Source organism: Antedon mediterranea, chromosome 1 (genome assembly GCF_964355755.1).
Source record: "Antedon mediterranea chromosome 1, ecAntMedi1.1, whole genome shotgun sequence".
Taxonomy (NCBI): Eukaryota; Metazoa; Echinodermata; class Crinoidea; order Comatulida; family Antedonidae; genus Antedon; species Antedon mediterranea.
The window spans coordinates 1251439-1267086 of record NC_092670.1 but is presented as its reverse complement, the minus strand read 5'-3'; the positions used below and the strand labels follow the sequence as shown (position 1 = coordinate 1267086).

The window sequence follows — 15648 nt, the reverse complement described above, 5'->3', positions numbered from 1 at the left end:
TTAAAAACTGTAAAATGTACAGTCCACTAGAGATATAATAGTTTTGACAATAGAATGTCGATGATCATATTTCTATTCAGAAAACAAACATCGTATAGGGCCTAGAATATATGTTAATTGTCCTCCACAATCCTTCTGAATTGATTATTTTAGATTTTGTATCAGTGTATTGTATGTTTGTTTTAATGTTTGTATTGTTCATTTAAAATCCAGAATAAATTTAATTGAATTGAAGCATCGCGTTTGGTCAAATCATGTTTGTGGATTTTTACTTCCTTATGCATTTCCCATCTACTTTTGGCACTTTCGACGTTCCATGTTATAAACCCTCGTGACATTTTCTAACCATCTTGTTAGAAAATTATCCAATCAACGATTTAATAGGAACTATTGTCCAATCACTTACGTTTCTACAGAATTTTAATGATGCAATGTTGTCAGTCTTGCTCAAGAGAGCGTGACGAACAGCTAGGCCTCGTATAAACACAACGGATCCAACACCACTCTACACACGCTTTGTACTTAATTTATCCTAATCATCATGAAAAAGCTTATTTAAGGTGTAGCCTGGCCTACTTTGTATATACGTTGAAGACCTAATAATATAGTTAAAGTTTTATCTTTTTTCGGGGAGAGGCTAGCCTAGCTATAAAAAGGTAGACGCCGCTTGAACTGAACTTTTTTGGTGCACTTTCCCCCCACCGTACCCACGATCATATCGGCGGCAGACTAGACGTGACAAGCAGGACATTCCTGCCGTACAACAGTGAATACTAACCTGAAGTAGGCCTAGGGCCAGGCCTAGTAAACTAAAAAGTATAGGAAGGAGGAGGCCTCTATATTACGTACAACAACAGACAGGAAAGCGAAGACAAAGTTTGAAATTGAGGTGTGTAAATAAAATATTATTAATTTAATTTATTAATTTGATTAATATTAGTCAATATTTTATTTTTAGTTTTTTACTTAATTTAAGAGGCCTAGCCGCCTAGTAGTAGTACAATATTCTATAAATTTCTATAAAATAATATTACTGTACTTAAAAAACTTTACTGTACACCTAGTAAGTATATGTGGCATCTGCAAGGGAAACCAGACATATAAGTCGGAATTTTCAAAATTGAGATTTCCATAATAAATACTGAAAATACATAATCCAAGATTTAAAATGCTGAAAAAATATCTTGATACCATGTCTACTTCCAGAGATATCTCAGTCTAATGTTTTGGTTGTTACAATCAGTGTTTTGAGAAAAATGCTTTTAAAGGAAATGAAAACAACAACAAAATAAACAGGGCGTCTAAGTTTACGCCTTAGCAAACGGGTATTCTAATTGTTTTATTTCAATGAAACTTCGCACCTTCCTTAATTAACTATTGTTCTATTATTATGCAAAATTTCATTAAAATCAACCCAATGGAACACTTTCAATTTAAGCATAAAACATGGTAGGTTTTATGAAAATCATACATAATTTACACCATCTTTTTAACCAACATACTAAACAAAATGTTAAAATGTATTTATTTATTTGTCTCAAAATAGAAAAACACCAAGGTAATGTAAATAAATATCGTTTCAGCTATCTATCATTTTCTGTAAAAATAAAAAAATGTAATTTTTCAGCCTTTTAATGTTTTTGGCTGTATCTACAAATGCGACTTATGTCCGATTTCGCTTGCATGTGCCACATATAGGCCTAGGCCTATATGTTTTTATTGTGTAATAATACCAACAACAGAAGCGAAGCTTTAATGACGTGATGTACAGTGAGAAATAAATTGGTTGGGAAATATTACAAGTACAGTAATACTATAATCAAATATAACTATTTAATTCATTGTAATTCTGGATTTATTGTACATAGAATGGCATTAAATGAGAAGACACATCTGCTTGAAAGTGGCAGAACAACATATAACGGCTCTTTATCACAAAGTGATGTTGGTGTAAGTATTTTTTTACCTCATTTCACAAGATACATCCCTCAACTTTCCCAAAACAGAAAGTCAATACAGAATATAAATCAAAATGGAAAAAAATGCTAATATATGATATTTTAATTTTGATACCACCACCAGTATGGCAACTCACTGCAGGTGGAACATGACGAAGATGTGGCGGCAAATGACGTCAGGATGAGACGTACGACCTGGGATAGGTCACCAGTAAGTTACCAAACATTCAAAACTTAATACAATCATTTTGATACGAGCTTGTATCTTGCAAAATTAATAAAGTTTGTCATAACGCTTTGCAGGTACCAGCAGGTAATCAGTAAAACCTACAATGTAAATTACACTATTGTAGTAATACATCACAATAAATAGCATAAAATTGCCCAAAAAAATTAAAATACTAGCTGGTCAGCTTATTTCAAAGGTTGAAAATGTAAAAAATGTATACAATGGTTATTGCATAATGTAGTTGTACTGAAATATAACACATGCTTATTTCTATACTAAAGCCATATAGGGCCATAAATGAGGCTATTTATGCAAGTCATTGAGCTTTATACAAACTGACGACATGTGGTTCAGTGCTTAACCTTTGCTTCATGTCAATAAAAATTGTGTGTTTGTTTGATCAGATTTTTAAATATAATAGTATATACAGTTTATATACTTTTAGCTAAGTCTACTAAAAGTACTTGCTAAGTACTACTACTCAGATAACATATTATAGCGGTCAGCAAATGAATGATTTCATTTTTTATAAATCTCATTTATTATTGTTTAGTTTTACAGACCAACTTAATCGTCTCTTTATGTAAGTTTCTAAATGAAGTATTTAATAATACAACTTAAAAGTATAATTTAAAAATGATAAGTAGCAGAGACCATCATGATTGCATCTTGTCTTTAATTTAATGACAATTATTAGTACATGTCTTTAGTGACAACCATTGCTACTATACCAACTTAGTTAGGTGACAATCAGTAGCAACTTGTTTTTATAAGTATGAACACAAATTAGCCAAATTAGATTTTTGGTAATTATGATAAAATTGATTTCATTTTCTAGAAGTCACCTGAAGAAGTGCAACAAATGGGGACAATGAAGTTGTTGTCGTCAAAGTTTGAGGTAACGGATGAAATGAAGAGTTACTTAAAGCACTCTCTACACTATCAAACTAGTTTGATGTGCCCAAATATGGTAGTGGTATTCCCAAATATGGTAGTGATATGACATCATTATCCATATATGGGCACATCACATTGTTTTGTCACATATAGTTTGATAGTGTAGACAGAGTTTTAATACATTCTTTCTCAGGAAAGACTTATTTCAATAATAATTTATAAGGATTAAAGTTTCATGATGAAACCATTGTCTGTACATCGTATACTCTCCCTCATCTCTAACAATTTATTCAATCTTCTATCGACTAAAGCCGAAGTATAGTCGTTATCTCGGGACCGTTCTATGGCCACCACCAGGTAGGCTTACTTCGTTAAGGCTTCTATGAATGGATGTACTGGTTGGGAGCAGGAACGCTAGTAGACCAAACCCAGTACCGTTTTGATTACGATCAATCGGGAAATTACCTCATGGCTCTGCTCAAGGTCTAACTTAGTTTAAAATGATTACTAATGTTTATAATATGCCACATGTTACACTGTAACATACTTCATTTAACAATAAACACAGTAAAATCATTATAATTATTGTTTGATCTTATATGGTAACACAACAATTTTGTTTTATGTTTTTATGAAATAAACAGTACATTGATTGAAAAAAAAAATTGAATTATTTTTTAAATTAAGGACACCGAAATGTAAAGAGGAAATGTCTGCTACAAAAAATCACCTGATTACAAAAATATGAGCAAGAATCACGCAAATTTGTCACAGAACAAGTGATTGTTTTCAAAATAATATTTAACTATATTTTTGTGTGTTGTTTCCTTTGTATGGTATATAACTTTCAGTAGAAACCTGAATTAAATAAACTTTTACATCCTGCTGAGCATGAGGAAATAGTTAATAATTGAAATCTGGTACACTTTCTGTTTTTTCAATTTTGACTAAAAATGTATTGCAACATTGTTAGTTACACAATGATCCACATGAATGTAATATAACACATGATGTTTATTGTTTGGGAATTACCCCGGGGGAAACTCCAAATATTTTGGTTTGATAACAATTGATGATACAGCATTGTACACATATTTTGAAGAAAGATTTACCTAGGAGAACCCCAGGCTAAATGTTAAAGTTTAAATTTACCACATACTCATCTGAGCCCATAAACTCTAAATTGGCAATAAGGACATCCAACAATTTTTAGCCAGTTTTCATTAGTATTCTCAATTTTCGTACGTCCGTAATTGGACCAAATTTTCGTTGTTATGGATGTTTCCGTAATACTTTAGCAATAAGGACAAAACTGTCCAGGTGGGCATTGTAGTATATAAAGTAAATTATTCCTATGTTGACAGTTGACATAGGGAGAACCAAATATGAAAATAATTCAAACTTGTTCTTTCTTTCTTTATAGAGTTTAGATTATGATATTGTAGAGAACTCATTGTATTTTAAAGAACAAAAACAAGTAGGATCTAAGGTAAGACAAGTCACCTGTCGGGATTCACCAATTTCACTCCAAGTTAAGGAGAATGAATGGCAGTCAAGGGGCTCTACACATTGCAATATTTAATATATTACCGGATTGTCAGTGCTGTATCTCTACATACAAACATATTTACCCAGTATCATAGAAATATTCAGTAATACAGCAACTATATCACAGTAAAACACATGTGATGCTGTGTTATGGAATGATACTGGTGTAATCTATTACAGTACCAATAATTGGGTGAATATATATATATATCACCGGGCGGTTTGAAATTTATTTCTATGCCCGTTGTGTTTATATATATATAAAAGTATCTCTCGAGATCCCGCTTAGTGAATATATACTGAATTATAGATGAGGGCGTATCAATTTGATCTCTGGTGCGCGTGCGTACAACTGAGGACTAGTTGTGTTCCAACCGTACCACGCCGAGAATGTTAAAGGGTCGTTATCCAATCGAGTTAAAGAACAATACCATGAAAGCCCCAGTGGTCTAATGGTTAGGGCAACTGCATATCAAGCAGACGGTCCGAGTTCGAGTTTCGGTTGGGGCGACTTTTTCTCATTCTCACAGATTTCCTCATCTTTATCGTTTCAAAAATTAATTAAATAATTTTCAGTGTATCACCGGGCGGTTTGAAATTTATTTCTATGCCTGTTGTGTTTATATATATGTTGACACTCATATAACAACAATATTCAGTAAATAAATAAATTTAAAAAAACAAAACTGAAAGTGAAAGTGAATCCTATTGAATTATACAATAAATGTAGTTTAGATTTTAGGCACACTGTATACTACTTATCATCTTCTTATCTGTCATAAAATAATTGCCACCCATTTACAATTTTAAAGGTCACCATTGTATCGATATGAAAAGACTATTGTAATTCAGTATCCAGAGTGTTATTCAACAAAAATCTAATATTAAATAAATAGTAAGAAATGTTTTGGGAATTTTAATTATTCTCTTTTTAGACATCTATGATCCGGCGGATACAGACTGCACGGTGGTTTGTAATGTTACTGATTGGAGTGATTACAGCGTGCATTGCGGCGTTTATTGATGTAATGATCGATAAGTTAGCTGGCGCCAAATACGCATTAGTTAGTAAATGTATCCTTTATAAAACTTGACATGATCATCTGTGGCAACTTCCAATTGTTTAATGTAGCTTGATAACTTATTATTCAAATCCTTTCTAAAAAGGCCAAAAACAGCATCAGTACCTAAAATATATAATTTTGAAGGCATAAACAAATTCTCTGAGCATTCAGATTAAAAAATAAACAAGAAATGGTAAACAGTCACTCAACTCAACGTCAATTGACCTGTCATTTCCATTCAATGCAAGTTTTGAAGCCTTTAGAGCGTAACTATTAGACAACGGTACATTATAGTTCTTAACAGTTAACCTTAGATATTGATCATGATCTAGAGAGCACTAGCATTCTGATACCGTTCCTTTTATGGTTGGCAGTGGATGTTGGGTTTGTTTCTATAGCAGCAATTCTTGTAACTTTTGTAGAGGTAAGCTGATATTTCAACACTTCATAAGGTCGTCCTTTTTATATATAATTATTATTATATGACTCTATTACCCTTTGCACATCTGCAAAAAGTAACAAGTTGTAACCAGGTTTGCAAGAGATGACACAATCTTGTGGAAAATCACACTGATGATGTCCAAAGTTGTTACTGCATGCGCATGTATTGATCTTGTATTAAACTGATCAATCATAGTAATCAAAGGGACCTAATCAAATTGCTATGCTTTCCTATCCCTAGATTCTTCTCAAGATCAACCTCAATTTATGCAGATGTGAATAGGATATAAGACTATACAATTTTGAATATAAGATCGTGTAGTAAATGCAAATAACATATATGCTTTTTTTGCAGACTATTATTAGTTAAGATTGGTTTGAAAGATACTGTAAGTAAAAGTTCATTTGTATGCCTTTGTTTACAGCCTGTAGCTGCAGGAAGTGGAATACCACAAATTAAATGTTACTTAAATGGAGTCAAAATACCTCATGTTGTACGAATTAAAACTCTTTTTACTAAAGTCATCGGTGTCATATTTGGCATGTCAGGAGGGCTAGCCATTGGCAAGGTTAGTTATACTTTTGTTATTTATTTAGTTTGTGTTTTCTTTTCATTATTATATTACAATTGTATTCATCCAGGCATCATTCTGTAAAAAAATAATAAAATAGAGGTCACAAAGTTGTAGTGGCCTCTCCAACTTAGCCAAATTATAACTCCTAAATTGTGCAATCCTTAGGATTCCTTTGCCAGAATTGCTAGTATAACCAAGTAAAGACCCTTGCAACTAATAGAAAATTTCTGCAAATAATGTCGGAGAAGTAGAAGAATGTCCACTAATCTGCCATGCTGAGTAGAACTAAACTTTCCAAACATCGTCCAGATTATCTTTTTTTAAAAAGATGAGAGCTAACTCTTACTACCAAAGACCTGACAGGCTTTACTTAATAATAAGATACAATATTTCATTTTCACTTCTTTTATTATTTTGAATCAGGAAGGGCCTATGATTCATTCTGGCGCAGTTGTTGCAGCTGGAATTTCTCAAGGAAGAAGCACCTCGTTCAAATTTGATTGTAAACTGTTTCAGTATTTCCGATCGGATCATGAAAAGCGTGATTTTGTTTCCGGAGGTGCAGCCGCTGGTGTATCAGCTGCCTTCGGAGCTCCTGTAGGGGGCGTGCTTTTTAGTTTAGAAGAGGGTGCTAGCTTCTGGAATCAAAGTCTAACATGGAGAATAGTAAGTAAAAGTTTATGTTGTTTATTGTAGCAAAAACTATGCCACTAAGTTAATAATCATTGTTACTTTTTCACACAGTTTTTTGCATCGATGGTGTCTACTTTTACGTTGAATGTTCTGTTAAGTTATTACCATAATGATCCATGGAGTCTGTCAAGTCCTGGTCTGGTCAATTTTGGACAATTTGAGGTAAAGTATTTTTTAGATTATACAATTAAAAAACATTAAGGGTGCATTAACAAGATGCTATGGGTTTTATGTTGACCCTGTGTTGACCTTAAACTGAATGAAAAACTTAAAAAAAATCAAGTATGTTAATGTTACGGCAGAAGGTGGTAGAATTAACTCTCAGAATGAAAATTTAAGAATTTACCCCAAAAAAAGAATGAATGATTGATAAATAGTTCTAATCCCCATGTTTTTGCTCTAATCCTCCTTTTTCTTTGCTCTAATCCTCCTTTTTCTTTGTTCTAATCCCCATGTTTTTGCTCTAATCCTCCTTTTTCTTTGCTCTAATCCTCCTTTTTCTTTGCTCTAATCCCCCTGTTTTACCTCTTTTTTCTAGGGCAAAGATTACTATGGCTATGAAATACCAATATTTATTGCAATGGCTGTAATTGGTGGTCTTCTGGGTGCTCTCTTTAACACAGTTAACTATAGGTTATCTGTATTTAGAATCAAGTAAGTAAAAGTGTGTATTCTGCTCTGGCTAATAATGTAAACTGGAAGAAAATAGAAAAACTGTATCATAAGCTCTGTCTACACTATCTAACTTTATATGTGACAACAAAATGTGATGTGCCATGATGATGTCATGTCAATACCATATTTGGGCATATCACTACCATATTTGGGCACATCACACTTTTTTGTCAAACTAGTTTGATAGTGTAGGAAGAATTTTAGAAGATTTAAAAACAGGAAGCAGCTAAGTGTAACAGATATCTTAACATACCTAATGTTTATATAGTTTAGTCTAGGCAGTGTTTACACATACCTGGTCTATGTTAAAGTTTAATAGCCAGATTTGGATTACATTTGATATTTAGGAGGTTGAATAAATATGTCTTTTTTAACCGTAATGACACTTGCTTGCCTGACTGAGTTATGTCTAGCCTATGAATAACTTTCCTCACAAAGAATTTTTTTGTTTTTGTTTAGGTATTTATATAAAAGATGGATGCATTTGGTAGAAGCCATGTTAGTTGCTAGTGTTACAGCAACTTTAGCTTTCTTAGCAATATACAATATTCAAGATTGTAGGTCGTTACCACAGGAAGAGGTCAAATATCCATTGCAGGTAAGGAGATATCAAATTAAGACAGCGTTTGCCCTTCATACAGTACGTTATTTACATACCTAAAGATACACTATCAAACTTTATGTGAGAAAAAAATGTGATGTGCCCATCTATGGACACGATGTTATATTACTACAGTATTTGGGCACATCATACGTTTTTTTGTCAAACTAGATTGATAGTGTAGACAGATCTTTACAGATTATGTCATTGCATTATGTCATTGCATTAAAATACATTTTACTTCCTTGTTTGTAAATGTTCATCTGGTTTGTAATTAACAATGTGTCAACAATTCTTTTATCGGGAGAAGAAGGTAATTTACAATCTAATCTCGTAATTTGTACCATTGGTTTGATAAAAAGAATTTTGTACACATTACTTCCTTCTTGTTCAAAAATAATCATTTAATTTTCTGCAAAAGAATTGTTTGCGCAATTAATATTGATTGATTTTCAAATTTGTTTGCCAGATGTTCTGTGCTGATGGGGAATACTCGGCAACAGCTAGTTTGTTTTTTAGTACGCCAGAAGCGTCCATCAAAAACCTCTTCCACGATCCACCAGGTATATCATTTTGTTCTACTCTACTCTAAAGCCTTGTCTACACTATCAAATTAGTTTGAAAAATAAGTGTGATGTGACCAAGTATGGTAGTGATATGACCAAATGTAGTAGTGATATGACATCATCATGTCCATATGGGCACATCACATATTTTGTCACATAAAATTTGATAGTGTAGACAGAGCTTTATTGATAAACCTATACTATACTCATGTGATGTATATATAATTTACCTATGTGATGTGCCCATATGTAGACACTATGATGGCATATCACTACCATATTCTGGCACATCACAGTCTGATAGTGTAGACAGAGCTTTATTGATAAACCTATACTATACTCATGTGATGTATATATAATTTACCTATGTGATGTGCCCATATGTAGACACTATGATGGCATATCACTACCATATTCTGGCACATCACAGTCTGATAGTGTAGACAGAGCTTTATTGATAAACCTATACTATACTCATGTGATGTATATATAATTTACCTATGTGATGTGCCCATATGTAGACACTATGATGGCATATCACTACCATATTCTGGCACATCACAGTCTGATAGTGTAGACAGAGCTTTATTGATAAACCTATACTATACTCATGTGATGTATATATAATTTACCTATGTGATGTGCCCATATGTAGACACGATGATGGCATATCACTACCATATTCTGGCACATCACAGTCTGATAATGTAGACAGAGCTTTATTGATAAACCTATACTATACTCATGTGATGTATATATAATTTACCTATGTGATATGCCCATATGTAGACACGATGATGGCATATCACTACCATATTCTGGCACATCACAGTCTGATAGTGTAGACAGAGCTTTAATGTAGTCAATCAGGATTTGAACCATTAACCTTCATTAAACAAGCATGTTTCTCACTTAATAGATCAACAGGTTTGATTTAAACTAACATTATTATAATTCTGTTTTATAAACCTATTTCTTTTCAAATTCACTCGTTTGATTTTCACGTTGCTGTTCTATTGTTAGTCAACTGAAGCTATTGTTAATTGAAAGGCTTGTTACATAGCCATTACACCAAACTCGCATACACATGCTTGTAGTGAAATTAGCCTAAATCACAAACAGCATTAAGACACACACAAATATATATATATATTTCTTTTTTACCGGAGAAATCTTATGTAGGAGAATTTCACAGTAGGCGGAGGTATGCACTCTTGGAGTGTCTTTCTAGTTTTATATGCTACTGAAAGTTTGGAACGAAATAAAAGAGGGTTGTCCTCACGAAAGATAAACATTTTTCTTGTTTTCTTTTGTGTTTCAGATGCTTACTCAGTCAAAACTTTATTAGTGTTTTTTATTGTATATTTTCTACTTTCGTGCTGGACATACGGACTCAACATTCCAAGCGGGCTTTTCATTCCGTGCATCCTTACGGGAGCAGCTTGGGGTCGTTTATGTGGTATTCTGATTAATACTGTTTTACCAGACGCAGTAAGTGTATTAAGATGTTTCTTTTTAGTGTTTATATAAATATTATATTTGTTTTTGTAGACTATATTGTACAAATAGCGTTAAGTTTGATTGTGTTGTTAATTGAAATATGTTAATAACATTGACATACATAAGCCTATTGGTTTATGACTTTCTAAATAGATTTCTTTTTAAAATATACCACTTTTTTTTCTTTAGCAATTGTCTGATCCTGGTAAATACGCACTAATAGGAGCAGCAGCCCATCTAGGTAAACATAATATGATTTTATTGTAATTGTAAAAGATGACTAATATAAGGAACACTATCAAACTAATTTGACAAAAAAAGTGTGATGTGCCTAAATATGGTAGTGATGTGCCTAAATATGGTAGTGATGTGCCTAAATATGGTAGTGATGTGCCTAAATATGGTAGTGATGTGCCTAAATATCATCATGTCGATATACTGTATCGGCACATCACATTTTTGTTCACATAAAGTTTGATAGTGTAGACAGAGCTTAAGACAAATACCTTTTTAAATTCATCATTTGACTTTTGTGAGTTACCATTGAGACTTGTCAAATACAATTTATGGTGTGTTTTTATATTGTGTGTATGGTGATACACAATAATAATTGTTTTTGTTATCAATCAGGGGGAGTGTTACGGATGACCATCAGTTTAACTGTCATTTTAATCGAGGCAACAGGCAACATAACATATGGTCTACCTCTTATGCTGGTTCTTGTCTTTGCTAAATGGATAGGAGACATATTCAACGAAGGCCTGTATGACATACACATACAACTACAGAGTGTTCCTATATTGCCATGGGAACCACCACAGCTAACTGCTAATATTCATGCACGGTTAGATCATGCTCCTTTTTATTGTTACTATATCATATTTAAGAAAGCAGCAAATAAAATGTGTATATTTGGAATTATTTTGTGATGTGATGAGGGTTTTCAATACCAATACAGTAGTAAGTCTTCTATAAAATTATTATCATCATGAATGTTAACATCAATAATATCTTAAATTTTGTTTCAATTTTAAAACTGTTATCTGTTTGAGAATTTTAACTTTATAAATCATATTGTATCTTTATTCATCTGTATTTATTTGTATTGTTTTTTAAGAGGGCCTCTTACTCATGTCAGCTGGTACTGCTGTAGTACAACTGAGAGGGCCTCTTACCCAACTCAGCTGGTACTGCTGTAGTACAACTGAGAGGGCCTCTTACCCAAGTCAGCTGGTACTGCTGTAGTACAACTGAGAGGGCCTCTTACCCAAGTCAGCTGGTACTGCTGTAGTACAACTGAGAGGGCCTCTTACCCAAGTCAGCTGGTACTGCTGTAGTACAACTGAGAGGGCCTCTTACCCAAGTCAGCTGGTACTGCTGTAGTACAACTGAGAGGGCCTCTTACCCAAGTCAGCTGGTACTGCTGTAGTACAACTGAGAGGGCCTCTTACCCAAGTCAGCTGGTACTGCTGTAGTACAACTGAGAGGGCCTCTTACCCAAGTCAGCTGGTACTGCTGTAGTACAACTGAGAGGGCCTCTTACCCAAGTCAGCTGGTACTGCTGTAGTACAACTGAGAGGGCCTCTTACCCATGTCAGCTGGTACTGCTGTAGTACAACTGAGAGGGCCTCTTACCCAAGTCAGCTGGTACTGCTGTAGTACAACTGAGAGGGCCTCTTACCCAAGTCAGCTGGTACTGCTGTAGTACAACTGAGAGGGCCTCTTACCCAAGTCAGCTGGTACTGCTGTAGTACAACTGAGAGGGCCTCTTACCCAAGTCAGCTGGTACTGCTGTAGTACAACTGAGAGGGCCTCTTACCCAAGTCAGCTGGTACTGCTGTAGTACAACTGAGAGGGCCTCTTACCCAAGTCAGCTGGTACTGCTGTAGTACAACTGAGAGGGCCTCTTACCCAAGTCAGCTGGTACTGCTGTAGTACAACTGAGAGGGCCTCTTACCCAAGTCAGCTGGTACTGCTGTAGTACAACTGAGAGGGCCTCTTACCCAAGTCAGCTGGTACTGCTGTAGTACAACTGAGAGGGCCTCTTACCCAAGTCAGCTGGTACTGCTGTAGTACAACTGAGAGGGCCTCTTACCCAAGTCAGCTGGTACTGCTGTAGTACAACTGAAAGGGCCTCTTACCCAAGTCAGCTGGTACTGCTGTAGTACAACTGAGAGGGCCTCTTACCCAAGTCAGCTGGTACTGCTGTAGTACAACTGAGAGGGCCTCTTACTCATGTCAGCTGGTACTGCTGTAGTACAACTGAGAGGGCCTCTTACCTAAGTCAGCTGGTACTGCTGTAGTACAACTGAGAGGGCCTCTTACCCATGTCAGCTGGTACTGCTGTAGTACAACTGAGAGGGCCTCTTACCCATGTCAGCTGGTACTGCTGTAGTACAACTGAGAGGTACCCTTGTAAAATAAAGTTGAATAAATAAATTATGATCAATATCATTTTCTTAATATCAACATCAATTTTATTGATTGTTTTTTTCAGTGAGGTAATGAACCAGCCTGTAGTAACTTTAAACACAATTGAAAATGTTGGACGTATCATTGATGTATTAAGTTGTAAAGATTCTAAACACAATGGATTTCCTGTGGTCGACCCTCACGATCAGGTGCGTCCCCACTCAACACTTAATTTAGTGTTGGTTAAGGTTATTTGCTTACCTGTTGTCTTTAATTGAACTATGCATTTATATAAAGTAAAAGATGTTATGTTATCTTTCAGAATGGGTCAACTTTTGGTACGTTTAGAGGCCTCATTTTACGTGATCAACTTCTTATTATACTTAAACATAAGGTATGCTCTTAATTTTATCATTTAAAAAATGACAAGTTGCAGCTGTACCTCTTTAACTCATCCCACTTTTATTATTGTTGATTTCTTTATGTTTATGCCAGTGTAAAGTTTCTTATTTTGATGAAATCATGTTTTTACAGGCTTACAGTACATTCCCATTAAGCGATGCAAGTGACCATAAACTTAGAACCAAAGATTTCCAAAATAGTTATCCTAGATTCCCAGACATCTCAACCCTGAACATTACACATTTGGAACGACAGGCAAGCGTTGACCTTCGACCTTTTATGAATCAGGCACCGTATTCTGTTTCAGAGGTTAGTACCAGTGCTATTGTTAATTTGATATCATCCAAATTAGTTTGATATTATTATTTAATTATTTAACGCTTTATTTTCAACTGTTTTTAAAACTCGTATTTGATTTTGATTTGTTGTGTATCTTATCCTAGGATGCTTCACTTCCAAGAATTTTCCGTCTATTCCGTGCGATTGGATTGCGCCATCTTGTGGTCGTAAATGATTGCAATGAGGTAATTAGTTGTGTTTTTATTGCTGTTGTAAATGTCCTGTATATATGTTTTAAGTTAAGCACTATAATCACTCATACACTTTGTGGTGACCTTTACATTGCTACAAGCTCATTCCGAGTTCAAACGAACAAGTTTTAACAAGAATTATTTAAACGTAGCGTTCATAAATCATTAAGCAAAAGTAAACAAATAAAGCAAGTAATATAAACTTTTTATCTAAAAGTATTAAATTAGAAAAGGTATTGCCTAGATCATTATGTAATAATATTTCAAGGAGTGTTAATTATTGTCAATTGATTAAGTAATCCATTAATAGACCATCTTGCATAATTAATAATTACTGTTTCTTGTTTCTGCTCATATTTATTTCTACAGGTCGTTGGTATAGTAACCAGAAAGGATTTAGCCCGGTTCCGGGTCAGTGGACACGGTGTAGGGTTGGAGCAGCTTTTTATCTCAACGTAAATAAAAGATAAATAGATTTTAGAAACAATGATTTGTGCAATTATTGAGCCAGAGTTGGTTTTAATTGGTGGGTGGGCAGGGTGACTTGTTCTTAGTTTTATTAAGAACAATAGTTAACAATAATATATTTAAAGTATACTTATTTTTAATAACCACCTTATCATTATTTTTACAAATTGACAGACAAGTGAGAAAATGTTAAGTGTTCCTTATGTGTGATAATTGGTGTATTCAAAATAGGCAATTTTTAGTGAATACTTCAATTTTCCGTTGAGTGTTTTTAATGTAAAGTTTATACTTAGAGTACTGCCATAGAAAAAGTACTTATCGCTACAGATTTGTGTTTGTTGATAATATCTCTATGGCTCAACACAAACATTCTCAATCAATGCACAAAGTTTAATTATAATTAGTGTAATGATTTTTACACAGAATTATGAAATGTTTTAGACATGGATATACAAATAGATGAATGCCAAAGCTATTTTTATCTTCAATTTACTTAAAGTTACTAATTATTCATGCAAATGCTGTATACATATTTTTAGATATCATAGTACTCTGAATATTTTAATAATATACATGTTTTATAGCAGTAATTGTATTATTTAGTTATTGCATATACATGCTTCTATGTTAATGTCATAATTATAAATTCATTTTTAAAGCAAATTAAATCGTAATATCAATTTACACATTTCTCCAATTAGTTATTGTTGTGTTTCTGATTCTGGAGGCATGCATTATGATTCTTTATTTGCAAGAACAATCGCTAAAAGATATCGTACTAGCATGTGAGAGAGGCAAGAGTTTTAAACCGTCTGTGCCATATTTTTTTTATCATTGAGCATGATACTGTTATTTGTGGTTATAGCCTTCGAATGAGATGAAATGCTGTGGACAAAAACACTACACACTATTTGAAAAGAGCAGGGAATCGTCTCTTGTCTTAGCTGGTCACGGTCATTTACTGGGCTTTCTGGAACTGAAAAAGTCACTTGTATAAATCAAAAATCTTTATTTGAAAATTGTTTTTAGTTTGTAGAAGTCATTTATTAAAACAGGTTTTTATCCATTCAATTATAACACTTGATATAA

General features: G+C 33.9%; 1 protein-coding gene across 1 annotated transcript; it reads left to right on the top strand.

Annotated features, from left to right (window-relative positions):
* The first annotated feature begins 468 nt into the window (after positions 1-468).
* LOC140052207 (H(+)/Cl(-) exchange transporter 7-like) lies at positions 469-15559 on the top strand. The gene is made up of 21 exons (XM_072097665.1): positions 469-889; positions 1869-1950; positions 2083-2169; positions 3026-3085; positions 4508-4573; positions 5568-5706; positions 6011-6120; positions 6563-6706; positions 7136-7378; positions 7457-7567; positions 7944-8059; positions 8540-8678; positions 9151-9244; positions 10569-10738; positions 10937-10988; positions 11378-11591; positions 13245-13368; positions 13482-13553; positions 13694-13870; positions 14005-14085; positions 14461-15559. The coding sequence occupies exons 2-21, from the start codon at positions 1870-1872 to the stop codon at positions 14548-14550; spliced, it is 2370 nt and encodes a 789-aa protein (XP_071953766.1). The 5' UTR covers positions 469-889; position 1869; the 3' UTR covers positions 14551-15559.
* The last annotated feature ends 89 nt before the right edge of the window (positions 15560-15648 follow it).

Coding starts and splice junctions, on each gene's coding strand:
- LOC140052207 (XM_072097665.1), top strand. CDS start 1,870: ATGGCATTAAATGAGAAGACACATCTGCTTGAAAGTGGCAGAACAACA. Junction 5,707..6,010: donor ATACGCATTAGTTAGTAAAT/GTATCCTTTATA, acceptor AGTTAACCTTAG/ATATTGATCATGATCTAGAG. Junction 7,568..7,943: donor TCAATTTTGGACAATTTGAG/GTAAAGTATTTT, acceptor TCTTTTTTCTAG/GGCAAAGATTACTATGGCTA.